The sequence below is a fragment of the Podarcis vaucheri genome (genome assembly GCF_965113315.1).
Source record: "Podarcis vaucheri genome assembly, chromosome: 2".
Taxonomy (NCBI): Eukaryota; Metazoa; Chordata; class Lepidosauria; order Squamata; family Lacertidae; genus Podarcis; species Podarcis vaucheri.
The window spans coordinates 46,325,706-46,352,771 of NC_138760.1; the positions used below are offsets into that span (position 1 = coordinate 46,325,706).

At 43.2% G+C, this 27,066-nt stretch overlaps 1 protein-coding gene across 2 annotated transcripts in view; it reads right to left on the reverse strand.

The window, feature by feature from the left end:
- Positions 1 to 2,150: 2,150 nt before the first annotated feature.
- The window catches only part of DNAH9 (dynein axonemal heavy chain 9), a gene marked incomplete at its 5' end in the record, with an annotated part of 205,223 nt that continues 180,307 nt past the window's right edge, over positions 2,151 to 27,066 (reverse strand). For both annotated transcript variants that reach the window (XM_082213793.1, XM_082213794.1), the window contains 7 exons: positions 2,151 to 2,634; positions 8,993 to 9,382; positions 10,883 to 11,065; positions 14,981 to 15,151; positions 16,786 to 16,977; positions 17,650 to 17,841; positions 20,043 to 20,270. In XM_082213793.1, coding sequence (XP_082069919.1) covers positions 2,407 to 2,634; positions 8,993 to 9,382; positions 10,883 to 11,065; positions 14,981 to 15,151; positions 16,786 to 16,977; positions 17,650 to 17,841; positions 20,043 to 20,270 — 1,584 coding nt within the window. In that variant the 3' untranslated portion in view covers positions 2,151 to 2,406. The remainder of the gene's footprint in view (positions 2,635 to 8,992; positions 9,383 to 10,882; positions 11,066 to 14,980; positions 15,152 to 16,785; positions 16,978 to 17,649; positions 17,842 to 20,042; positions 20,271 to 27,066) is intronic.

Consider the following 27,066-nt stretch of genomic DNA (forward strand, 5'->3'; position numbering starts at 1 on the left):
CTTTCCTAGCCTTCTATTGTGCTGTTCGGTTTAATGCGTACCATGAGTGCATTCCAGAAGTTGACAGTTCAAAACTAATCAAAATCCACTGGAAGGGAGCTTGCTTTTAATATTCAAATCACATTAATTAAAATTCCAGGAAACTCTTAACACTACCATGCTATATATGAAGGACACTTAATGCTGACTGGGGGGGGGGGGGATTTAATAAAGGCATCTTACTATTTCTATTTAACTGAAAGTGAATTTGCGGGAGGGAGAGTTTCAGACAATAAAGCTGTGTCACTATGCCAGCTTAAGTCCTAAGTGAGTTTCATTATCAATGGCTATTAATTTTTCATTAAATCAGTGAATTATAACAATGAGCATCACATATCCATTTGGTTTAATCAGTCATACTGTGCCCTTCCTGCCCTTTAGCCCCCAGTTCCCCCCAAATACTCCCACTTTTCCTTGCTGCATTAATAAGACTGGAGCGGGGAGCGAAAGGCTGGAGAGCTACAAGTCAGTATCTTGAGCGATGGGTTTTATAATGTTGCGCATATTTTGCTCCTCCCACCCCGAGTTCTTTTTGTTATCTAACGGCTGGGATGGCTTATCACACAACATTAAAGCTAGTGTTTGCACTAGAGATGTTTGCCTCTCTGAAGATGTACATTGGGGCATCACAGAATGGCCAGGTGCCAACATTACTTATGGCACAATTGCACAGCATTAAACAATTCAAATTCCAATGAAGAAATTGTATGACCAACAATCTCACTGGCAAGAAATTGATTGATGTCCATCAACCACCCCATGGATTTACACAAGTGCCAAACACAGTCTAGGTGTCTTTGCCCATTGTTGCTTGACTCCTAGCACCTGAGAGATCACCTTAGAGCTGCCAATATATTGTGGGTTTCAGTAAGTGTTAACCAGCTGGCAGTACATTATCTTAACTGGCAGGTTTTCCTGAGATCAGCTACCTCCAGTCAACCCTGTTAGCATTTGGAAAAAAGGCAATTACCAGACACAGATGAAATGTTATTACAAAACTTACACCGCTCGTAAATGTTAAGTTCACTTCCCTCACTACGGGTTTCATTCACATTGTTTAATAGCTTTTGTGAAAACTCACTTCCATCGCAGCGCTCCAAAAGTGCAATCTCCTGTAAAAATGAACCATCTGTAAAGTGTGTCGGGCTTTGCTCTTTTATGCCTCTAGATGTTGTATGATGTGGGGGCCAATCTTTAACTGGATTTGTCTGGCAAGATCATCATTTTTCAGGGATAGCTGAAGTAGAATTAATCCTTCCTCTGTGTGGGGGACGATCCAGCGTGTCACCCTACAGTGTACATGACCAAATCCGTGGAAGTAAAAGGAAGAAGCACTTTCATTTATACAATCAGGTATCATCACCTGTATCTATACTTTCCCTGCAAAAGTGTTCAGTGCCCTGCAGCCTCTTTAAACCAATCTTGCTACATCAGATGCACTATTCAATTTCAGGGCAATGCCTCCCAGGATGAATTTATAACATATTTTTACAGGAAACAAAAGTCTGAAACTTTTTACTTGCATTCTCCCATGGCAGCATTTTTTCATTATGTGTGGCCCCAAGCTTGTAAGAACGACATTTTTTGAATCTTCCTTGAGACTGGTTAAATATGAAAGATGGTATAAAAATCTCCTTGAAGGCAGTTCACACATGCAGGCGTAATACTTGATTACTCATCACTTGATGAATTGCAGCTTCCCGCACAAGCTTGTTTCATGGGAAAACTCTGAGTTCATGGTAACGGGTAGAGGGGGTACAAAAGTTGGGTGTTATTTCCAGCCACAATTCAAAGTACCTTCATAACCCTTCATGGCTTATTAACCAAGTACATCCTGACTATTTCCTGAAGTCACTGACGGGGGCGCTCTCTCACCAAATAAAGCACAGCAGGTGGCAGCTAAGAGAGACCTTCTCACTGATGATGTTCTGTCTGCATGGATAGTTCTCCAAATGGATGCTCATCCTCTGCCTGTGTTGTCTCCCCTTCAGCACTGGGCAAAGACTTTTTATTTAGTTTCCTATTACTTTTAAAAACTTTTAATGCTAAGCAGGTTGGTGTTGGTGTTTTTTTGCTGTTTACCGGATGTTCAAAAAAAAATCATTTATCAATTTGTTCTTGTATTTTTATTGTACATAAATCACACAGTAAATTTGAAGGGCAAATTTAAAAATTGATTAAACTTGAGTTGTGAACTGAGATGACTCACACATACATATGTATATCAACATATCACTCTTTGAACGATGAGCACTCACATGTGAACCAGGATTGGGTATTCCTTCATGCTATTAAAAAACATCCAACTAAGAAACGGTGACTTTTCTGATGATTGTCTGCTAGGAGAAGAGAATGTGAATTAAGAGTCTAAATCTGCAAGAGCAGTGCCACCCCTGCTAAAACCCACTTGGATGGTTTCTCTTTAGTCTTCAGGTTAAAAGTCCAGACGTAGGTTGGACCCCGTTGGCGGGTTTTGTACACAGGACATGGGTACATGTTGCGGACATCTTGCTTGTCGACAGGGATGGCTTTAATGAAAATAATCGGCATTGATGGAGTCAGGTCCTTTAGTCGGGCATCAGCAATCAACCCTGTCTGTGAAGGATAGCAAAGGAAAATGTGAGCTTATTTGACCAGCCACACCTTTCTTGTACCATTAATGCCAGGCCAACATTTCTCTGTCTCCAGCCATTCCTATAATCTGCTATAACCCATTATCAATGGTTTGCTCCTTAACTTCTCAGAGAAAAGGCTACTGCAGAGAAGACTAGAAGTCCTCTGCTTGGAGCTTAACTGATTGATCCTCCTTGCCACTTGCCCTGCCATGGTTCAAGAGGGTGGGAAGAATGGTCAGGTTATAAAATAAATAGCCATCCTATTACACAGCCCCACTGTGCAGAAAAATGTGGCCGTGAAGTCACTGCAAGCAGATTGCCCATTGGCATCGTTTTCCCATGCACCCTGTTGGAAAGGAGGGAAGGAGGAAACAGGACTGAAGATGTTGTGCTGCCACTGCTCTCTAGGGTGGGGAAGGAGAAGTTAAGCTCCACTCAAGGAGGTGTCAGTCAACAAGCTGGACTTGCCTCCTTGGTAGCAGGAGGGTGAATCCCAGGGGACTCTCCTTCCTTAGAGAACACAGAAAAGCTACAAGCACTTTGCACATTATCCTTACATCCTCACATTAGTGCTGCATAGTGATGAGAACTTACTATCAAATGCAATCTTCTGATCAGTTTATTCACCTTGAGGAAGACCATTAGCATTCCAAGAGGCATATACAAATGGTAAGCAATCCTGATCCTTTTGCAACACAAACAATATGTACACTTTTATATTAAGGTAATTCTGATAATAGATAGCGCCTGCAGAGCTTAAGATTTCCAAAGGAGCAAGTAAACATTAAATAATCCTTGCAACAGCAACACTTCTGGGAACTGGTGTTGCAACATTTCAACTTGCAGTTACATTTAGTTTTTTTTAAAAATCTTTTTGAGCAGGCACTTGTCTGGATGAAAGAAACAAAGGGAAGAATTCCTCCCATGAAATATGCCCCCATCTATTTTTAGATTGACAAAGTTTTCAATCTCTCTTAGAGCATTCCACAGCATTAATTAATGTTTTTATTTGCATGCTTATCTCCCTGTTGATCAAAAGAAGCTTTGACTTGGATACAACCATTTTCACTGCTTAGGGATATAATTTGGTTTACAGATTGGTGGAGATGTACACCTGCACACACACACTCTCTCTCTCTCTGCTGAGATAATCAGCACCAAAATAATTCTTGGGGAAAACCTGGCACAGCTATGCTTATTCTATTTAAAGCATTTCAATGCTGCCTTTCATCAAAAAAGACTTCCTAAGCGGTCAACAAAAGAGATTATAAAACTGATCATTAAAACTTACACCAAGGCAATAAGAAAAAAAATCTAAACAGCAATGCAAAGCAGTAAAGCAACAAAGAAGAATAGAAAACTATAAAATTATGATAGGACAGGAATGCAATGCATCTTAAGAAATTATATCTCATATATATCCTGTTCCTTCTCCTAGAAGCTTAGGGAAGTATATGAGGAGTTTCCCCCCATTTTATCCTCACAGCAACCTTGGACGGTGGGTTGAGCTGAGAGGCTGTGACTGCCCCAGTGCCACCCAGTGAGTTTTAACAAGGGGTGAGGATTTGAACCAGTCAAATGCTGGCTTGTGAAAACACAGGGGTTCATGACCTTAGAAACATCACCAGCTAGGTTTTTGCCAACGGATGGCCTTTTCTGTGCACTGATCATAAAATATGTGTGGAAAGAAGCCCTGAAAAATGTAAGTGCAATGTACTTTGAAAGAACCCTGCAGTGACAATGCACATTGGAAGTGGGCACAAGTGTGTGTTTAAGAACAGAACTGCACATTACACACACACCTGTCCTAACATGGCCACACTTGGTAGAGAAAGGCAGCTTTGGGGTGGGATTAGGAATGGGAAATAAGTAAGTGGGAGAGGCAGAGATGTGCATAATCCCTCCCATACTTGTCACTGTTCGGATCATAATTGCAGAAAACCATGTCCAACTCCCCTCTGGGCTTATCTTTGCAAACACCACTTCTGCCTCCTGAGGTGGGATTTTCCCTATAAGAAACAGCCATCTGGATTACATGTATAATATGTAGTTCCACCATATGCTAAGGATGTGGCTTCTGAGAGTGCTGCATTCACTTGTTGAGCACATGTCTTCTTTTGGTGGGCTGGTGGTGAGGGGGCATCATATAAATGTTATCTTTAGAAGAACTCTGAGGATTAGCTTGACTCAACCTGCCTACTCCCATTCCTGTCTGCTTCTTAAAACCACAGCACACATCACATGCCAGCAAGCCTATGCCTGTGATTGTATGTTTACTTAGCTTACGAGAGCACACAATACGTACTTTTGCAAACCCATGTTTGTTGCACACATACACTGAACACAGGCTTTAGGCAGGCAGGTTTCTAGTGTATGTAGCAAGACTGTTTAGGCTCTTCAACCCTTTGACTCAAGTAGCATCAGTGTGTATTATTTATGCCTTTGGCAAAGCCTGAAGTGGCCTTAACCACCAGGAAGATCTCTCCCATTAAAATGCCATTGCTACAACCCTCACTGTCCGGTAGGATGGCCATCTACACATTGCTAAAAAAGAGAGGAAATGCATCACCAAAAAAAGAGATGTGCATATGATAATTTATATGTAGAGTTTTAAATTTAGACATTATAATAATAATTTAAATAGAAACACTGGGTGGCATTCAACATCTCGCTATTACAAACATTCTGCATGTGCAAGCATATCAGCTTGCCAGATGGAACGATTCCTATTCCCTTCCCTCTGCATACTGTTTTATGGGTTCTGCCAACTGCCCCTACCAAAGCAGGGGGGCACAGAAGAGGAGCAAAAGCCCTTGTTGTGCTAATGGGATTCTTTAGATGAATCCTGCCCACTATTGGGGTGGGGGAATTTGACGAGTGGACCTGTGTGCTTGCTTGCTCTGTGAGCCACATACTAGCTGGTGATAGGCAACTTTAAAAGCACAGCTCTCCCTCCTCTAAACTGGGCTTGGACAGGACAGCCTTTAAAATACAGGACTGTCCTCTGTAAAGTAGCGCACATGGACACCCTGGTGTCTGGGGCTTTCCCTGAATTGCTTTCCTCAGAAATCTTGCTCTCTGAGAAACCAGCAGAACGTAAAGTGAAAAGGGGGAAGAGTCCCAAATGAAGCTGTCAAAGACACACACTGAATCCTTCCCAGCTGTCCCCTCCCATAGCCTGGGAATAAGGCAGGTATGGGGAACCTGCGACTCTCCAGATGCTGCTGGCCTCCGCTCCCAGCATCCCTGGCCAAGCTGGGAGGGGCTGATGGGAGTTGCAGTGCAGCAACATCTGGAGGGCCACAGAGTTCCCCACTCCTGGAATGCAACCTTCTCTTCCGTAAGGGGCTAAATTTTCCATTCATATAATTTATCTGCCTTTGGTGAAATGAATACTAGCAGGGAATTCAGGACCTTGTAAAACCTGTCTGGTTTTCTTTTGTTAAGTGGGAGGCTGATATAGATTGGTTCATAAACGTAAGCCACCCACATAATAATATGAATGCATACATAAATAAATATGGGAGATTCATCTCTGAACAGGGCAGATGGAGAACGGCTGCCTTTAGCTGCAGCCATCACCTTACAGGGAAATTTCTTTTCTAAATTGGAATAGCTCCCTAAAGCGATTACCCTGAACTTCAGAGCTTCATGGTTCTTACCAAAGGATTAATTTCTAGTGAATATGCAGCCCAGAAAGAGTGAATGCGCACAGCAGAGTTAATAATTCTTTACACTGTCACCTACATTTGTCCCCACAAGAATACGCACATAGCTAACAGAGCTATTGAATGCAGAATCAATGGGTCCATTTCAACACAGAAATGTCCCTGCCTGCCTTCCCCAACCTCCTCCCTCCTCCAACCTCTATTTAAAAAGACATGTTCGGGCACAGAGACAGAATATCATTATTACTGCTTAGTGTTTTGCAGCAGAGAAAGGAATACTTCTAGAAAATGCATTAAGAAATAGCTATTGAAACTCTTATTTGAAATTCCAGTTAAGCCCCCATATCATGCTGCCATAACTGCTGCGCTGATGACCCCAAGTTAGCCATTCTGTGATTGCTGGGTGGGGGGAGGGGGTTGTATAGATATGAGAAAGTGATTTTTTATTTTCTGATCTGCTTGATTACATTTGATTAGAATGTTTCACACATTGCAACACAGGTTTGTTAAGTTTCACTGTTTGCTATGATGAGGTGTTTTTTACTTTTTTGTAAAAAAAATGAAGAAATAAAGAATTCTGAAAAGCACTGTGCTGCTGCTGCTGAGCATATACTATGAGTAACTTGTACAAAATACACCTCAGTATATCCTCTCCAGGTTAGGGTTTCACTTCTGTTGTTTTATTTATTTAGCCTGAGAATCAGCAGTGTACTCAACAGATACCAACTATGCCTTCTTGGAAAAAGTCTATATGTGTGTGTATGTATGTATGTATGTATGTATGTATTGGGGCAAAACCCACAGAGTTGTTTACAAAGAGAATAAAACAGCAACATTATTGATGAAAACAGTTAAAAACAACTACTTAAAGCATTTAAAAAATGAGCAATGAACTAAAAACAGATTTAGCGTACAAAAAAGCAGAGAAATCTGCCAGATTTCTGCCAGATCACCAAGAAAAGGATAAACACCACACACACAGCTAACAACAAGCAAGACAGTCTGAAGAAGCCATCCTGAGGGAGACTGGTCTTTGGCCTGACTTCTCGTATTCTACAAAGTCTATCGGTTTATGGTTACCTCCTGTTCATAATAGAGCAGAACAAAGGATCCACCACCAGGTGGGTTCCTCCTGATGTTTTAACCTTTCGATAGAAAAACAGAGGTAGATGACAGCCACAACCAGTGCAAATCACTCCAGGTCCAGTTTACACACCCACACCCCATATGCTGATGCTTCCTTGAAAGCCCCACAGCTTCCCTGGCCCCTCAGCCTCAGCTCATACCCTGCAAGGGCTCAAGGAGGGTCTGTAAACATACCAGTGATAAGGCTCTGACCTCTGGTGCTTTCAAACAGCTAAGTCTAGGGAATCAAAGAAAGCCATTGATTTGGATGCATAAGTTATGGGACATGAGCCAATAAACCTTTTAGCTCCAAGGCTGACAGCACCAGCTGCTCCTTTTGGCAGGGTCTTTAAAAATAAGACTGTGTATGCTCTGTGCAGGGGGGGGAAACAAAAAAGGTGGGTGGGAGAGGAATCCCGATTCTGCACAAGTTGTAGCACAAATCATGCACCACAGAAATGCAAATTCTGATATCAGCAAATTATGCAAACTAATTTTGCTTATTTTGCTTCAAAGTCCCTGGTTTTCAAAGAATTTAGAACAGGCAGGCAAAAATGGGGTGGAGTGGGGGGGGATAAAAATAGTGAGAATGTATCAATTGGAGCCAAAGCCATCCTTTGAATTGCATGGTTGTTGGCGTCTTAAAGCACCTCCATTTTTTAGCAGGCCATTTTAACTGCCTCCTCCCAATTTAGGTCCCTAGAGCCTTAATACCCAGCTTTCACTGACTTTTGCACAGTTCTGTCTAATCTTATGCTGGCTGCAAAATCAGAGAACGGTTTCAACATCCATGCCATTTGTTTATTTATACTTATTTACAGTGGTACCTCAGGTTACAGACGCTTCAGGTTACAGACTTCGCTAACCCAGAAATAGTAAGAACTTTGCTTCAGGATGAGAACAGAAATCGCACAGCGGCAGCGGGAGGCCCCATTAGCTAAAGTGGTACCTCAGGTTAAGAACAGACCTCCAGAACGAATTAAGTTCTTAACCCGAGGTACCACTGTATTCATTACATTTATAATCCCACCTTTTTTACCTAAGGAGCTCAAGATGGCATGTATGTGGTTCTCCCCCTCCTCTTTTAATCCCCACAACAACTCTGTGAGGCAGGTTCAGCTGAGAGGCAGTGACTGGCCCAAGGTCACCCAGTGAACTTCATGGCCAAGCAAGGATTTCAACCCAGGTCTCCTAGGTCCAAGTCCAACCCTCTATCCTCTACATCACGCCGGCTGGTTGACAAAAGGTTCTCCCTCAGCAAACACACAAATAGGAGCATGAAAATCAAAATCCACCAAAGTTCTGCTCAGCCAGGCAGGCACTAAAATCCATTCTCAACTACCCACCCATCCCACCACTTTCCTCCTTCTCCTCCTCCTCCTCCCACCACTAGAAATATTGACCAGCCCCTACTTCAGATTTCAGGCTTCAATAGAAAATATTCCACACATTTTAATTAAAGTTATTTTTATATGATATCGTACATGATTGTTAAAACGGTCCATTCCCTTAGTGTAGCAACAAAATCCCAATACTCATATTTACCTGCATATCCCAGCGCGCACCTTCCATAAATAAGCCATGAACATATGCACCTTCCCGTGGGGGGCTGCTGAACTCCTCACGGTTCCTCTTGGTCACATCACACTGCAGGGTCATTTTGTCTAGAGGCCACTCGTTCTTTCTGGCCATGGACTGCATGATGGCTGTCAGGAAAGACTGTGGGTTGAAGAATCCTGCCAACCACACCACAGATGGTAGCAGGAAGTCCCCAGTCCAGGTCTCCAGCTCCTTGATGCGGTTGAGAAGGTCAGCAAACCAGCTGCCTAAACCAGCCATGGAAGGATAAGCCCTCTTGGTCCATGATTCAGGTACTGTGTCTAAGAAGATGGCATTCTGTAAGTTCTCCATATCACTGGTCATGGTTAATTCACCCTTTTAAAAATGTATGAGAGAGGGGGAAAGGCATTGGTCTCAGGCAGAAATGCAGCAAATATGTCAAAGCAACATGTTTATCTGTCCTGATGTCTTGTTTAAAATGGTTTTCAGGAGATCAGAAACTGTCATGTTCAACCTGCAAACAACGTTGGTAGAGACAGGACGACCAGCGTTTTTGAAGAGTAAAATCTAGAAAAGTATTCATATCTCTCTTATTAAATCTTTTTTTTTCTTTTTAAAGAAAATAAAAAGGTGTGTTAAACTACTAGAAATGTTTTAACATTATTTCTTCCCTTGCTGATCCTGGTATGTACATATAATTTTAAGGTAAGGGGCAAGAAGCATATAAGAAAGAAGGCAGGAAGGAAGGAGAGGGCAGAATGGAAGAGGAACCTGAAGGGAGGGCAGGTGGTAGAGGGTTGGAGACAGGGGACCATGGCAAAGTGGGGCTCTGAAGGCACTTCAGGGTGCTCAGGAGATAATATATGCTATAAGGTAAAGAGGAGTGCCGGGCAGGAGGGTGGTCAAGAGACAAAGTAGCTAAATGAGGCAAAAGTGGGGAGTGATTTGGGGAGTGAAAAACAGGGACAGACGAAACCAAGGTGTGCCCAATTTCCATCTTACTTTGCACACCTACCTAAGAGTCAAAGGGTGTGATAAACAAATGAATGAACAAACAGTGGAGTTGTGAAGCGGCCCCCATGGGCCCCTACTCTTGTGCAAACTGCTATTGAAACCCTCCTTGCTATCAAAAGGGTGTGAGATGCAGTATGGAAGATGGCAGCCAGCAGCATTCAAGTTCACAGAGCTGAAGAAAAGAGAGCCAAGGAGACAGCAGGGCTGAAGTATAAGCTACGCATCAGCCTACGGAGGAAGCGAAGGGAGACAATAGGGCCCTGTGTGTGAGTTCCTAATATTTATATATTGCTTGGCACATCCGCAGGTATCCCAAAATGAATTATAATAATAAAGTACATTAAAATGTATTTAAGTTTACAGAGAGTCACAGGGGAATTCAACTATCATTACAACACTGAGGGCCAAAAAACAAGAGAGATTAATTTCACATATTACCCCCTGGAAATCAGCAGCCAAATTACTAGCTGCTAACTTCTTGGAGTTTATATTGTTTCTATTACATGTTACGTTTTATATTCTGAGCTTGTCCATCATTTAGTTCCACTGGCAGTACCTTATCATTTGGTATCTTTTTAACAATAGTGGGTGGTACCCAACTAAGTCATACCTCAGAGTAGACCTATTGAAATTAATGGACTTAAGTACTAACTTATGTATGACCAGCATCTGATATCACCCACTGATGTTACAACTTATTTGCCTACTTTTTGCGGTTTATGCATCCTTGTATACCAAGTTCCCTTTCAGGACGTAAAATTTAGTTACACAGGACACTCATCCCAGACTGGAGGGCTGCAACATATAACTGGGTCACTCGCCCATTTTCACACTCAATGTTACACAACAAAGAGCCTCTACCTTGAGCCCCAGGTCAAGTTCTCGCAGCGACCTCCTGATTTCACTAGTAAGGAGGTTCATACGCTCACATTCCTGGAATGCAACAACAATGTATGGGGTCCTCTCTTCCACCTTGGCCATCAGCTCAGGAATGTTAAACTCATCAGTTAGCTTCTCCAGGATATCATCCAGCAGCGCCTTCACCTGCATACCAAAAGGAGGGTTACTGAAATTTTATTGCAGAAAGTGGTAGCTGGGGCCCATTGGGACAGGTAAGGTGAAAGGCAGGTGGACCAACAGCGGTTGACCCAGAGTCACTGGCAGCCAGAGACAACAAATTCAAATTTTGTCTCCTCCTTCCTCCTTGCTGAGTTCTGTAAGGGCAACACGGAGACTAAGGAAGAAGAAGGTGACGGGCAGTCCTATGCTCTGGACTGATGTACAGTCATACCTCAGGTTAAATGTGCTTCAGATTGAGCGTTTTCAGGTTACGCTCCGTGGCAACCTGGAAGTAACGGAGTGTGTTACTTCTGGGTTTCGCCGCTCGTGCATGTGCAGATGCTCAAAATGACATCACACGCATGCACAGTAGTGGCGAATCATGACCAGCGCACGCGCAGACGCTGGTTACACTCTACTCAGGATGCAAATGGGGCTCTGGAACAGATCCCATTCACATCCAGAGGTACCACTGTAATTAAGAAGGCAGGACAGTGGGGGATGGCTCAGGGCAGAAGTTGGTGAGGCAGTGTCACATTCTCCCTACTGGACCAGCCTCCACTGCTTGCAGAAGTCAGGGAAGATAATCAACTATTCATTGCTGCCTTGTGAAAGTTAACCTGCACCTGCTGAAGATAAAGCTGAGCCGACATGAACCAGGCTCCTCTAAATCAAGCCATCCAAATGGGCTATTACATTCTAAATACCTACAAGCATTCAAAGTGGCTCTTTTTACAGAGATGATTTAGAAATGGCCACATATTATGCAGGAACTCACTCTTCTCCTCTCCTTTTCTTTCTTTCTCCCCCCCCCCTTCTTCCCATTTTCCCGTGTGCCTCATTCTGAGGTTGGGCTGGTTCAGTGAGATGGATGAAGCTATAAAAGTAAAAATCAAACAGTGGAGCATACTGTATTGCACCGTTTATGAGCAATTTTATTCATGTATTATTGACAAATGCAGGAGATTATTTTAAATGGAATTTTAAGGTGAACTATCTCAGCACATTGTAAACAAGACAAGAAAAGTCTGTCAGCTCCCAAGGTCTCCCTGCAGCTCAGCTCAGCAGCATGGTCACCAGAGTTTGGAACATCATCTCATGAGACGGCGGATATTAATACATTTAAGCCACTAAATCATTTAAAATGTATAGAATGACCTTCGGTCCTTTCTTCAAAGCATTATATTGTATTCCCTTGTCTTCTCTGTCACCTGCCAATCAATCTGATCTATTGGCCACAAACCAGCAATTCTATCAGAAGCTTTACTCCTGCCAGATTCAGAGGGTGTCCATGTATACCAGAAGGGATAGTAGTTTCCTTTCTGCACCAAAATTAAAAGTAACTTGCTCTGCAGACATTTTCCCTGGTAGATTTCCATCCACAACTGGAGGAGGGTTAAGATTCCTGGGCAGTAAAAGAGGAGAACTTAACATCAGAAAGATCTTGGTCAGCAGGTAAGTTGGCACACTCCAAGGATTCCCTTTGCTGTAAGCTGGCGAATAGAATTATCACCAGCATTTAAGCAAAATATGAAGTAACAGTTGGGGTTCTTCCTTCAGCCATAAAAGGCAAAATCATTTAGAGGGAAGCCAAAAGAGTTTCTCTAAGCCTGGGAAAATTTCTTAGGAAGGCTGAGCACACCCCTAACTGTTGCCACATTTTACTTAAAATGAATTTCAAATTTGGAGGCCCTTCTCCTGGTGAAACCGCAGAGAAATTCCAAGGGAAGAAAAAGGTAATTGCAACAAGACTGTCAGGGAACTGCCATCGGAGCCAGAGGGAGAGGGAGGGCTCCAGAGGGATTCCGGAGAGCGTCCCAGGAGGGAGAGAAGCAGCACATCTTCTGGGGAAGGAAATCAGCGTAACACCAGTGGAGAAGGGGGGCAGATGGGGGAATCGGCGAGGTGGCTCCCAGACTCTTTTCCAGGAACCAGTGGGGAGAGCACGGGTCCTCCGATGCCCACACCCTCCCTGCGCAGAAGGCTTCTGCGCAAGGAGGCTAGGCAGAGACTAAGCGTCAAAGAGCTTCTTTGCTGGAATAAATTCAAGAAACGCCCACTAACGGATTCTGCCAGCAATTGAGACAGTCACGGGCACGTGGCTGTCCAGACAGAAAGGGTTCATTCAGGCAACCAGCCAGGGGTGGCGTTGATTTACACACAAGCAACCCCTAGAACCATTACAAAGACCACTGGCATTTATTGTGGAGGGTGGGGCTGTACCGCCCCAAGGGTGAAATTGTTTCCATGGGTTCAGGTCTCTCTGCTCCATGACGTTAAGTGTGCATCCTACCTGCAATAACCCATAAAATCACAGGCACAAAAATGAAGCCTGGATTGCAGGGAATCTGCCAGCCAATTCACATTCTTCCTTTTAATATGTCAGCACACTTGATCTTATTTCACTCGGAGTGAGGCATTCGCTTGAGTAGTTAACCAAAAAGCCCAGACCATGTGTCTGGTTCTGGCCATGGTCCTAGAAAAAGAAGCCACGTGTACAGGAACTTGAAAGCCAAGACGATGATCAGCCTTGGCAGCAACAAATGCAAAAATTAATTAACCCAAGATTGGGATTAACCATTTTAATCTTAGCCTCTGAGTGTAAAGAGGAGGAAATAATGGGGCTGATCTTCAACTGTCCATGAATTGCAGCCAGAAAAAAAAGTGTTAATAAACCAACTTTTTAATATTGACCTTCCTGTACCTTATAGGCACGTACTGGAGTTTTAATGAAGTAAATGTTTCCCTTAAGAGAACATGAGGAAATAGGTATTTTTGTTTTTATTGTTACTAAGAAGTCTGCTACAGATTTAAACTATGTAAAGAAGGCATCAGAGTTTATTGGAAAAAAGAGTAGTCAACTGCACGCTCCAAATCTCCCTTGTGGATCTTAATCTAGGATATTCCAGCTCTTGTATACCCATCATCTATTATTATTATTATTATTATTATTATTATTATTATTATTCTTAGTAGTATTTAAATCCCACCTTTTCCTCCATGGGGCTCAAGGTGGAACAGGTGGTTTCCCCCTTCCTCCTCATTTAATCCCCACAACAACCCTGTTATGTAGGTTCCCCCCCAATAAATTTTATTAAAGTTTGAAAGAAAATATACAAAGGTTAATATCAAATATCTAATAAACTAATCTAAATAAAAACTCAAACCAAAAAGGGGGGAGGAAGGGAAAAATGAAAGAAAAAAAGGGGGAATGAAAGTAGTAAAAAAAAAATTGAAAAAAAACTTCTGATTCTTTGTCTGTCCGCTATATATAGAAAAGAACATCCACACCAAAACAACACCCAACAATTCCACTTTCTATAAACCAATATTTTCTTCAGTCCTCAAACCCAGATATCATAAATTTGCTCTCTTTTTCACACAAAAACCCTGTGAGGCTGAAGGTGAGGCTGAAAGGCAGTGACTGGCCCAAGATCACCTTGTCAGCTTCATGGCCAAGTGGGGATGTGAATCCATATCACCCAAAGAGAGTTCTGCAATCTGTATGGCAGCTGCCTGATTTTTCCAAGACATCCTCCTGGGTTGCACACTGCGACTACAAACTAGTCTGTCTGGATGGTCTCCCTCTTAAATCTCTAGGAGGAAGTCAAATCTAGGCATGTAATGGATTGTATTGGTCCCTCTGTATGAGAACCATGGTGTATGTTCACCATTATTAATTCTGAATGACAGCAGAGGTCATAAGCCATTTATTTCTACAGTGCCCACAACACTGTGGATATTGTACTGGAACTGTACAGTTCCAGGACCTCCCTTGGAATCAATAACGGCAGTTCCTACTGCCTAGCAAAAGCTAACTGGGGTGTATGAACTGCCCATAAACTGAACAGGATTCAGGCTGAAACTAAATCAAGCACTGTCTATCTGCTGTTGACTCACCTTTTCTTCCCGGGTGGCCCCTGAACCTTCTCCAAGGCTGGTGTCCCGGGGCTGCAGCTCCAAAACAGTGCGGAAGAGCTTTTCTGAGGTTTGGGTCAAGAATCCAATTTCTGCATTGGGGTGGAGGCCATAAAGGTACGGAGACTCAGGAGGCAACGTACTGTCTATATACTGGGCAGCAAAATCACATCAGGATTATCAGCAGGGTTTCAGGCATCTCACACAATACTACTAACATGACACATGCCTCTGATTCATTTGTAGTGCTAGTGGGACATTAGGAAGCCAACATTAGAGCTGCAGGTACGCTGCATTAAAAATCAGACCAGCCTCAGACCAACCAAGTTTTGCAGCTGTTATACCCAAACCTTGCTACAAATTTCCAATAAGAAGCTAATTCTTAACTTGGTTTGGTGTGCCCTTTGGATGCAACAGTTTTAGCTTATAGCTAAGAAATGGATGGGACGCGGGTGGCGCTGTGGGTTAAACCACAGAGCCTAGGACTTGCTGATCAGAAGGTCGGCGGTTTGAATCCCCGCAATGGGGTGAGCTCCCATTGCTCAGTCCCAGCTCCTGCCAACCTAGCAGTTCGAAAGAACATCAAAGTGCAAGTAGATAAATAGGTACCGCTCCAGTGGGAAGGTAAACGGCGTTTCCGTGTGCTGCTCTGGTTTGTCAGAAGCGGCTTAATCATGCTGGCCACATGACCCGGAAGCTGTATGCCGGCTCCCTCAGCCAATAAAGCGAGATGAGTGCTGCAACCCCAGAGTCAGTCACGACTGGACCTAATGGTCACGGGTCCCTTTACTTTTATCTTTAGGAAATGGATAATGAACAGTGGCACTGTTAGCCCTGAACTTTGGGGCAGAAAACAAGAGCCTCAAAATGCACCTGTCACTGCAACAACTTTTGCTTCTTTTTGAAAAAAACAACTTTTTACACAGGGATGTATTTGAATGTGCTAGAGAGCAAACTGACCCCTTCATATCCCCTGTTAAGTGATAGGTGGAAAAGGACTGACTAGGCATTAAGTGTCACAGCTGGAATGGGTTGCTTTTTTCTTTCCTTCGTTTTGAGGGGGAGAAAGGAAGAAAAGGGCATCTCTTTCTTCTATTCCAGGGTGGGTGCGGAAGGGTAGGTGGGGAAATGAGCAACCAGGGCAGCACATGGAGAAGAGAAAACAGGATGGCAGAGCAGTCAGAGGAACTTCTTGTGCACATCTTGCCCTGAGCTACCTCAAGCTTGGGAGCACCACTGTCAACAAGTGCTCACAAGTTCACTTATTTTCTTCTAAAATAAAACAAGACTTGCTCTTCATATCCTGTTGCTAGCACCTCCCCCTCCCTGCCCAACAGAAGCTTAAACAGCCCTTGAAGATCCAGAGGTTTTCTCATAAAACCTTAAGATAAAAAGTGTCCCTGAGCATACTGAAGGAAGCACTATATAAACAAAAGTATTAATAATATAATGAACAGCACTGTCAAAGTGTGTCACGGTGCTATCCTCTACTAGTTCCCTCTGAAATAAGCTCCACTAAGTTCGGCAGGACTGATTCCCAAGTAAGTGTGCACAGGGTTAGGATTGCAGCCTCAGAAATGCTTTCGAGCAAACAGGTGCAGCTTTCCATCAGGTCTGCTGTGGTCGGCAAAATAATAATTTCTATTAATGCATGAACTGAAAGAGTGCAAGGTGCACTGTCACCTTTATCATTAGAGCGGGCTCTTTGGGGGAGATTGTGAACAACTGGCTGAAAAAGAACCACCCACCAGAAAAATAAATAAATAAATAGTGTTCAGCAGGGATACCTGGTGATAGCTGTTGTAATCCATGTTCCCTGGGAGGGGAAATCCTGGGGCCAGCAAGAATTCTCCCTCCAACATTTCAGGCTTGATGAACTCTTCCAAGTAGGTCTTGCAGAGACGTCTGTCCCAGTCATCTGTGATGTGTCCTCCATACATGATCTCTCCAAAGAGGTATCGCAAATCGTCATAGGGAACCTAAACAACAATAGGCACCAGATCAGACCAAAGGCCAACCTAGTCCTGTTTCCCACAGGAAGGCAACTGCTGTTGTTCCCCAGCACCTGGTAATTAAAAGCACCATCCCAGAGGCAGCATGCAACCATTTCGACTAATCACAGGCTACAGGTTGCAGGAGGTGCTGCTTCCTAGGAGCGCAGTCACCATGCACCCTTTTAAACCTTAAGTCTCAGGAAATGCTTTCATGTCACTAGTTACATTTTTCCTAACAAATTTAATGTAACACAGCAGTTAAAACCGCTCCATGCTGTACACAAGAGAGTCGCTCAGAGAAGCCCAGACTGCAGAACAGACTGTGTGTATATGTGTATATGTATGGTGAGGGAAAGGGAGAAAGGGTGGGAGGATTGCTACTTAAAACAAGGATTTTCCCGGTTCCCTAGACTGAACACATTTATCTTGGCAGCCAAACACTTCCAAATATTTTCTCAGAAATGCCATGGTGGAGACACACACAGGCCAGAAACAAAAGTTCATTGGAATGGGGATTGTAAAGTGAAAGATGTGCCCTTTGCTTGGAGCTACAGTAGTAGATTAGTCCCCAAAAACCAAAAAAGCCACTGATAAATCTATTAAAGACCCAAGAACAGGTTTCATGATTTAATGTATGAAAGATATGACACCGCTCACCTTTGAACTAGCCTCCAAGTAATTGTACAGAACGTTGACTGAAATGGTCAAGTCCCCAGTGTTAAAGGGGTATGAACGATTCCAGCCCTGCGGCCCAAACTTGCGTCTTTCAGCTACCACAGCATGAAAGTAGCAGAGGGAAAAAAGGATGCTCTTAAATTCATTCTCACGGGCACACATCTCCAGGGTGTCCTGCAAGGCAAAAGCGGGGGGGGGGGGGAGAGAAATAGGTGTTTTCTTGGTAAGCACCACGCTAGGTCCTCAGCAAGGGTCTCATGAACTGCAGATTTACCAAACACAAATACACACTGGAGCATTGGACTTGGGTTATCCAAGTACCGCCCCCCCCCCAATTATGTTAGATTTATTTGTGTGAGAGGTTATAAGAGGGTCAGAGTTGACTTCCTAGACTTACCAGAATTATACCTCTTCATTAATCCATTTTAATGGATTCTATTTTTTTAGGACATAGCCTATTTGTAATCCAATTAATTTTTTCTACTTTGAGAGGGATACGGTATTGGCCTGAATATAAGCCTCACTTTTTTACCAAATTCTGACCGTGAAAAGTTAAAGCGCGGCTTAAATTCGCGACCTTACAAAAACTGGCTTTTATGATATCACTGCTGAAACAGACATATGGTAAAACGGAATGGGTGTGAGTGCCTGTGGAATTTTCAGGGAACGGCTTACATTCAGGTATTGTCTTTTTTTCTCCACCCCACCCCCCCAACCCCTGAATTTTAAAGGTGCGGCTTCTATTTGGGTGTGGCTTATATTCGGGCCAATACGGTATTATTATCAGGCCAAGTAAATAACATTTTAATTTTTTCAAAGTGCTTTACATCTGATGAGAACCACAACTAAAAATATCCCAAACATAAATAAATATTTAAGCTTGCTTCCAGAACTTATGTAGAATAAGCAAGCACAATCCCACTTGTCCCATCTTTTCCTGTTATAAGCATTTCAGATGTGGCAGATCTTAGCCATTTCTGTACTTTGCCTTATAGTGTGCTGCAGTCTGGATGACTGCAGAGGGCATATTCTTTTACTGTTTACTACATCTGGTCACCACGCTTTCAATGGAATCAATCATCCAACAACAGAAAGGGCTCCTCTGTATTTGACCTTCAGCCCAACAATACTGCCATCTTCAAACTAACCCCATGAATTAAAGAGAAAGAATACGCCCGCAGCTTGGAGTTATGGCCGGTGCACCTGGGCTCATTATGACAAATTGCAGGACAATAGAGAGCAGGTGGGCAGCCGGCATCCATGGCCTCTTGACACATAGGTTTAAATGTGTAACTAAGTGAGAGAAGCAGGAATCGACTTCTTTCCCCACATTTTCCAAGCGTCAGGATGCAAAAGGGAGGGAAAGGCAGCTCTAAGACAAATGCACCCTGTCCTTACTTGACTGCACATGTCTCTCTAGCTGCAAACCCAAAACAGCAACATGATGCTGATGCAATACCAAACCACAGTCTTTATATAAAACTGATACAATAATAAGCTCTTTGTGAGACTCTGCTCCTTGCATTAGTTCTAACAGCAGCTCATAGCAGCCAAATGAGGTGTGAAGCCACTGCTCCCACGTACAGCAGGATTTGGAGGATAAGATATATTTTGTAAGAATCCAGCCATTTCGAGAACATTAATTACTATCTGATTTGCAGAGGCAGGATGGGAATGAGGAAATCTTGAAAGTTCCACCCCTTCCTCTCTCCTGAGTTTGGGATTATGAATGAAAGTAAATGAAAACAAAATAAGCCAGAGTTCCAGCATTGGTCCTCACCCAACTGCGCCTGCCCAGAGCTTCCAGCTCTTACCCAGGAGAATACTGCAATGGAATGGCAAGGCCCATCATCAGAGTTCAGCAACACACATCTTTCCACCAAGGGAGTGAAGTCCCAGATCATGCATCCTAGGTAGTGCTGGCTTACACCTATGGGCAAGGGGACCCACTCCCTCCCATGTCCTCCTTCTCAGGATGGCCAATCAAGGCATAGCAGCCTTGCACAGAGGGTTCTTGCTGGTCTCCCTGCCAATGGGAAAGCATCACAGTAATGGTGTGACGAGCACAAAGTGACCATTTTAAGGGATGCAAGAAAATGCCTAAGTATGTACAGGAAAAGCTTTAAGGAGACTGCGAAAGTACACTAGCAATTTTCCCAGTTCACACAGACACCGGCTCCAATTAGCAACGCTCAAGGACACACACAGCAGAACAACACAGCGGTTGAGTCTCAGTGAGTCTCTGTAAAGCCATTCCCAGTCCAGTGCACAACCATGCAGGCCACACTGGGTGCATTGGCTAATTGCTAGGCTGATCTCCTTCCTGGCTGTTGTGGCAGAACACGGAGATTCTCCCTGAAATGGTGGGCCAATACCTGGTTGAAGTTGTCCAGAGCCTTGTGGAGGTTGGCATGCATTCCTGTTGGGGGCTCGTTGGTGATTTTGATGGAGTTCTCAAGGATGCCCTGTGGTATGATGTGGCCTTCAGGTGAAGCTGCAGGCTCTGCACTAATGAAGACACGAAATGCAGGGTGACTGCCTTCACTGTGCTGCTCTAGCTTCTTCTCCAAGGAACTCAGCCACTTGGCCACCAGGTGGATGTTCTAGCAGGAGAAGAGGGGGTTATTACTGCAGCTGGTTTGAACAGACATCACACAGAGCCCTTCCAGGAGGTGAAATGTGCTCCATTCCCCCCCCCCCTGCTTCACAAGGAAATACCTTCCCTAATAACCGTCAACACTGTAATTCACTTCCACAGACATTAGCTGCACATAAAAGGATGTGGATTTTATACACTTTGAAATGCAAAATAATCAGAACAAATAACTAGCAATTAAGGAAACAGCTCAGTGTGTTTGTTTTCTTAGGGATGATGTTATTCCATTTGTTAGAATAATGTACTGCTGGTGAAGTGACGCTATTTCTTCCAGACAAAACAAAGTTCCTGTATATATAACTGAAATGAAACTGCTTGATAATTTCCAATCAAATAACTCACCCTTGAAATCTGAGCCAGTTCCCAGAAAATCACATTTCACATTGTGCTCAACAACAGTGTAGGTGCCTTTATTTTTTTTATAAAAAAAAACTGGTTAATTTCAGGCTAGTTGTGCCTCCCACTGCCAGTTGATGGTCACTCTCTTGTTAAAGATTTCATCAAAGGCCATATTGATGAATGAAGACATAAAAGCAAAGAGAAAGGTGGGGGCGTGTAGGAGGATAGGGAACCTGCTGTTATAAATTATCAAGCTGGCATATCTGCCATTCCGCAGATACTGTATACTTAAAAGTTTGATTTTTAAAAACAAAAAACAAAACAACAACAACTGGATAGAGTAGAGAATTGGGATGGAAGGGGTAGAAACTCTAGATGATAGCTGGGAAACAGTCCAATGTACAATGCAGCACATCTATCAGGAGATCCACTTGCTAAATTTCTGGTTCTAATATTTAAAGGCAGTGATTATTGACTGCCTCACTTATGTAAGCTGCTTTGGAAGACTCCATATTGGAGAGGGAGAACTGGGATCTAAGTTTTTGCATAAAGATAAATAAGAGGTTAATCTGTTGTTTTCAAGTGAATTGTAATGTTGTGCACTTTCTGTGTTTTAATTGTTTTATTCTTGGTACTTTAATATTGTCATTGTATTGCAACATTGTCATTGTATTGCACCAGGGAGACAGAATAAATAAAAATAATGCAACTGTGCAGGAATGCATATGTGGCCACACACACACATAACACTTCTCCGCCTCTCCCCCTGCTCAGTATGCATGAATGTGCAACACATGTATCCACAGAGCAAATGAAATAAATAGCAACATGATAATGGAAAGCTGGACAGGGACAGAAAAAGACACCATTCCTGGCTCTTATCTAGCAAAAGAGGTACAAGCACTCCAAAATTAGTTAGGGTGATCCCAGATCCTTCCAGAGGTTAGCAGCCATATTACTGATTCACCATCTTGGGATTACACTGACACATGGGTAGAGTAGCGCACGTGCTCTCTCTCTCTTTCTCTCTCTGTGTGTGTGTGTGCATAATACAACACCAGTTTGTTCCTTGTAGGCCTGGATACCATTTTTTCCTATGCAAACTCCAAATGTTGCTATGCCACCACGGAAGCATCCGATGCTGCACAAATATATTCAGCAGTGGCTCAGTAAAAACGTGGGTCTATGCTGCACACACAAATCAGTGCATATAGGAGCAGAGTTTTACTAAGTACTTCGCCATGTGCGCTGCTTGGATACACAGCCAGTTCACATGACTGAATCCTGGGCATGAACCCAGGATTGGGTGCACTGGATCAATTAAAGACAACTGGAGCAGGAAGAATAGCACAGAAAACATTCATGAAGCAAATGGAAGACTGCTGTGAAATTTGACAGCACTGCAAGGTCTTCTTCACTTCAACCGAAGCTTCAAAACAGCTCCCACAGAGCCCTGAAATGCAGGCACCTGATACTGCTCTCCATGCAGTAACTCAGACAGACATGAGAGATTCAGGTACAAGCAGGATAGTGTAAAAAGACCCCCAATTTCTATGGATAAAATTTGATAGAACAGAACAGGCACTCCCCACAGAGCATGATGAAGATGGATTCTTTAGGAGATTGAACCTTTTGGCTGTTATGTAAATAAGCAGTCTCAGGACTGCACCTTTTGCTGTAAGGATATGGCAACAGCTGTTGCTTTTTCTTCCCATTGCATTTAGGTGCTAATTTATTTATTTTTATTCAGTTACCTTGATGAGATGTGGCTGATTAATACTGTCTGGATAGCAAGACTACTCTTGCAGCTTGTCGCTGCTCAAAATGCAATACATGCACAGACATCTCAAAACCCCACTACAGCCACTTTTACATTTACACCAGTAATGGCATCAAGCCCATCAATTTGCAGAATTCAGCTTCCTGAACTTCCTTGTTCTGATTGGTAGAAGAAGAATGGCCTAAACCTGAATGGCTACAAGACCTATGATGCTGCAAAGGACTTTACCAAGCTCTTGTAATAAAACCACCTAAAATTAAACTGTTCTAGCTGGGTGCCCCTTTTATTTAGATCTTCCGATGATAAAAGTCTCACCAACTTTTGTCTTAGTAACTTGCCCATAAGCCTAGAATCCTGTACACACTTCCCTGGGAGTAAACTCTGCTGAAGATAGTGGGACTTACAGCACTTTGGAGTAAAGTTGCATGGGATCATGTTGTTTCAGCATTCTATTTTCTTTAAGAGAAATGCTTTGTAATATGTACTTTCTTACTTTCTGTCTTATCCCCCAACACAGTGTTGTGTCAGTAAAGACAAGGTGGTGATCCACAAGCACCAAAAGTTATTTTCCTGTCCGTAGCTGATAAACAGAAAGCTGTGTGCAAATGGCCTCTCAAAATTATTCGTAGCCAGAGAAACCGGGCAAGAAGACCATATCACTAAACTTCTCCAGGAGGAAGAGTAGTTCTCCCAACAGCTCCTTGGGGTGTAGCGGTGGGCAGGTGTACTTTCCCCCATGAAGGTCCTCCCCAATTGCTCCTGCAAGAGACAGCAGCAGCAGCAGCTGTTGGCAGCCTAACCAACATTCTGCATCCTTTGCAGTGCCCCAGACCTAGGGTTATCTCAAGGCCCTGCAGCGCAGGTGGGGTAGTGTCAACAAAACTGAGGGGGTATTTAATTCTGCAAAGCTGTTTTCTTTTATTAGATGAGGAAGGATTAAAATCTCAGATATGTTCTCAGAAAAGAGGGTTTTTCAGGCTGAAGGCAGTAGCCTATGCTCCCTCCCTTCATCTTATTTCCGAATGCACAGTGGATTTCCTAATCCATCTAAGGCTTGAAATGTGCTGCATGCAATGGAAAGGTGGGCTTGGTAATGAAGCAACCCACAGGAGTTCCTTGCCATTTTTTTATGCAGGGCGCTCCTTCTGGATGCCATGTTTATGTTATGATTCATCAGAAGTACCTTGTGCTTTTTCAATAAAGGTATTTTCATCACCTGTTCTGGACTTTGAGTTTTGAAAATTGCGACAAAATGTGCATATACACACACCTTTCAAAAACTGAAACTGCCATTTGTGCAGCGCTATGGGTGTGAGTAGGAGTGTGAGCATATGTGTGCATGCTCCTGTCAGGGAGACAGATTGTATATAGCAATCAAAGGAACGAGGGTGCATATGTAACAGACTGGGAAAGAGTCCAAGGATGGATAACAACACACACACACGCACACACAAACACACACACACATACACACACACACACACACACACACACACACCAACAATATGTGTAGGTGTTTGAATTTTCCTTTAAAAAAAAAGAAGACTCCCAAACATCTTTAAGCTTGTACATCTTACAAGGTAAAACATGGATCATAAAGACGTAGGCGTTGCTATGGTAACTCCTGGAAATAGTACCGTACAAACCAGCAATTTAGTTCACCACAGATTCTCTCCCACACCAATCAGCAGAGGTAAAAGTACCAGGAGGTTCTCTTCCCCATTTTACAGACACTTTTTCCAGGACTATCTTCCCAAGGTGTGTCACAGAGGTGGAAGGAACCCATTCTGCAAATCGGCAGGGTAACATCAAAGCGTAACTTTTGAGGCTTCCAATATCTGACTGGAAGGCCTTGCTGAAGACGCTGTGCAGTCAGCCGTGGCAGACAGATTGGTTCTTGCTGGCATCTCAGAAAAGTATATTGCAGAGCTGGAAAAGGTGCAGAAAAAGGGCAACCAAAGCAATCGGGGGTCTGAATCAACTCCACTATGAGATAAGGCTACAGCATTTGGGGCTCTTTTTGTAGAGAGAAAAATGCAAGTAAGTAGAGATATTACAGAGGAGTATGAAATTAGGCTTGGTGTGGAGATAATACTGGAACCCGGGGTCATTCAACGAAGCTTAATTGGGAGCTGAGGTGGGAGGAAATAACTTCCTTACACTTGAAATATGGAAGTCAATATAAATGATGGCCATCAGCTTAGATGACTCTAAAAGGGGTTTAGACAAATGTGATTCCCAGCAACTGGTATTTAGCGGCAGTAAATAGGTAAAGCATCATGGTTGTTATCTATTTATAGGCTTATCCTCAACAAATAGGTCTAAATTCATTTTAAAGCAATCCAAGCTGGTGGTCATCATTACAACTTATTGTAGTTTTGCTATGTGCTTCTTGAAGTACACGTAACTCACATCTTATGTGAAGGTTCATATCTGGGGGTCGACATATAAATGCAAAAATGCATAAAGCTAGGAATCCCTAGAACTGCCCTTCCCCCTGCCACAAAGTGGTAGAGCTGCTTACCTGGCTTTGCGAAGCTGGTGCAAGGACTTTGGCAGGTTCCTACAGCCCTCCTGCTGCCTTCTCAAAGGCCAGTGCCTTGCATACCCAGCTTTTGGAAGTTATTGCAAGGGCTCTGGGATGCTGCCAGAGCCCTCACACTGCCTTCCCAAAGCTGGGTCAGCCCACAATCACAGCTGTAGGAAGGTGGAAATAAATAAACAAACAAAGATTGGGTTTTCTCTGCCCTCCATTTATTTATTTATTTATTTACTCACTCATTCATTCATTCACCACCCAAGCAAAGCTGTGGGTTGCCTGTACTTCCTTTTCTCTGTTCTGAATCTTCCAACATTCGATTTCACTTGATGACCCCAGGTTCTAGTGTTATGAAAGAGGAAGAAGTTTTTCCAGTTTCCTATCCACTTTGTCTGCAATATACATAATTTTATGCACCTTTTTGAGATGTGGTGACTAGAGCTGAGCACAAGTGTTGCTTCTCTACAGATATGTGTTGTGCTAATTGCAGCTTTATTTTCCATCCATTTGTTAAGGATCCCTAGCGTGGAATTTGTCTTTTTCCACAGCTGCTATACACTGGGTTCAGCGTTTTCACTGAGCTGCTTCCCCCGGCCTCCATTAAGTATTTGAATGATCCCCATCCACCCAAGGTCTCTTTCTGAGTCACTCATTGGCAGTTCAGACCCTATTAGCATATATGTGAAGTTTCAGAGGCTCAGATCAGTTTCCAAAGCATGGCTCGCTATCCTGCCCAGTAGTTGGCAGAAGCAGAATAAATTATTCAAAATAAGCACATGCACATATGTGCAAATGAATTTAATCTGACTAATTTCTACACATCAAGGAATTCTAATTTGGTTGGCAATGAACCCAAGGTTACCTTGAAGGTAATTGGTGGTGGGGTTTTTTTAAGCACATAGCACATGGTACACAACAGTTCTGCCTTGGCTTGTTTGCGTAAAAAAAACTCCTTACCCTCCACCCCAAGTGTTTAACATGTAATCCAATTATTTAACATGCAATAAGGAAATCTCTGCCAAGCTTTTGATCAGTGCATTGCTCTGGTTGAGCAGCTCATTGTTATTTAATTTAGTACATGAACCCAGCTCAGTGAAGCAACAATGTATGAAAATGAAAAGGCACTCAGGAATTCAATTAAGTCAATCAACTGAGTGAAGGTGGTGACATTCTGACTAATGGATAAAGACTGTAGTTAAATTAGGACGAGCTCACGTCTGGACTTTTCCTGGTAAAAAATGGGATACAAACCAAAGTATTTGCTTTACTTTGCAGAAGTTACGACATTGCTTTTTCTGGAGTCGGGGTTTAAAGGAGAAAAAGTTTAGGCCAAGAGCTAAGTGTGGCATCAGTGGTATCACATGTGCAGCATCAGGCTTCACATACCCCACCACACTAACAGCAAACAGCTATGGAAGCCTAGCTATGGCATCTCTCTCAAGGTACTCTACATGAATGCAGAATGTTACTGGGGACAAATACTGCTTCTTCCTTATCAGACAGAAGCTGCAGGGCACAAGATGAAAGCTCAACCATATTAGGTAAGGTGGGGGCATGAAGAAGCTTAGAACTGTAAAGTTGGAGTCATCTAGTCCAACCCCTGCAATGCAGGAATCCTGCCCACAATCACAGCCATCCCTGGGTGGGCTTGAAGAATCAGAGTTACAGACTTTGGGTGGAATTCAACGTCACATTAATATAGTCATTCCACCAGTGCAAGCATTCCCCGCTCCCCTCTTTCTGCACTCTCTGCTGGGAGTTCTCCTGACCCTCCACAGAGCAGATTTGGGGAGAGATGCAGATGGGGTATGGTGGGGAAGAGAGGGGAAACTCCCTCTATGCTAGAGGAAGTCCCTGCACTGGCTTCTGCTGGCACACTGGGCTAGTTGAAACCAGCTTCTCTGTTCAACTATGGACATTTGTTGTGTTTTCTTACTGCTTTGCCTTCTTCCGTGAAGGAACTGACTGTTTTCAATATTGATTGTTGTTTTCATTGTTTATCATACTTTATTGAAATTTACAGTGGGGACCCTTTTTGTGTAAAAGTTGACATAAGAGCATAAAATGAGCCTCCACTTCTTTTGA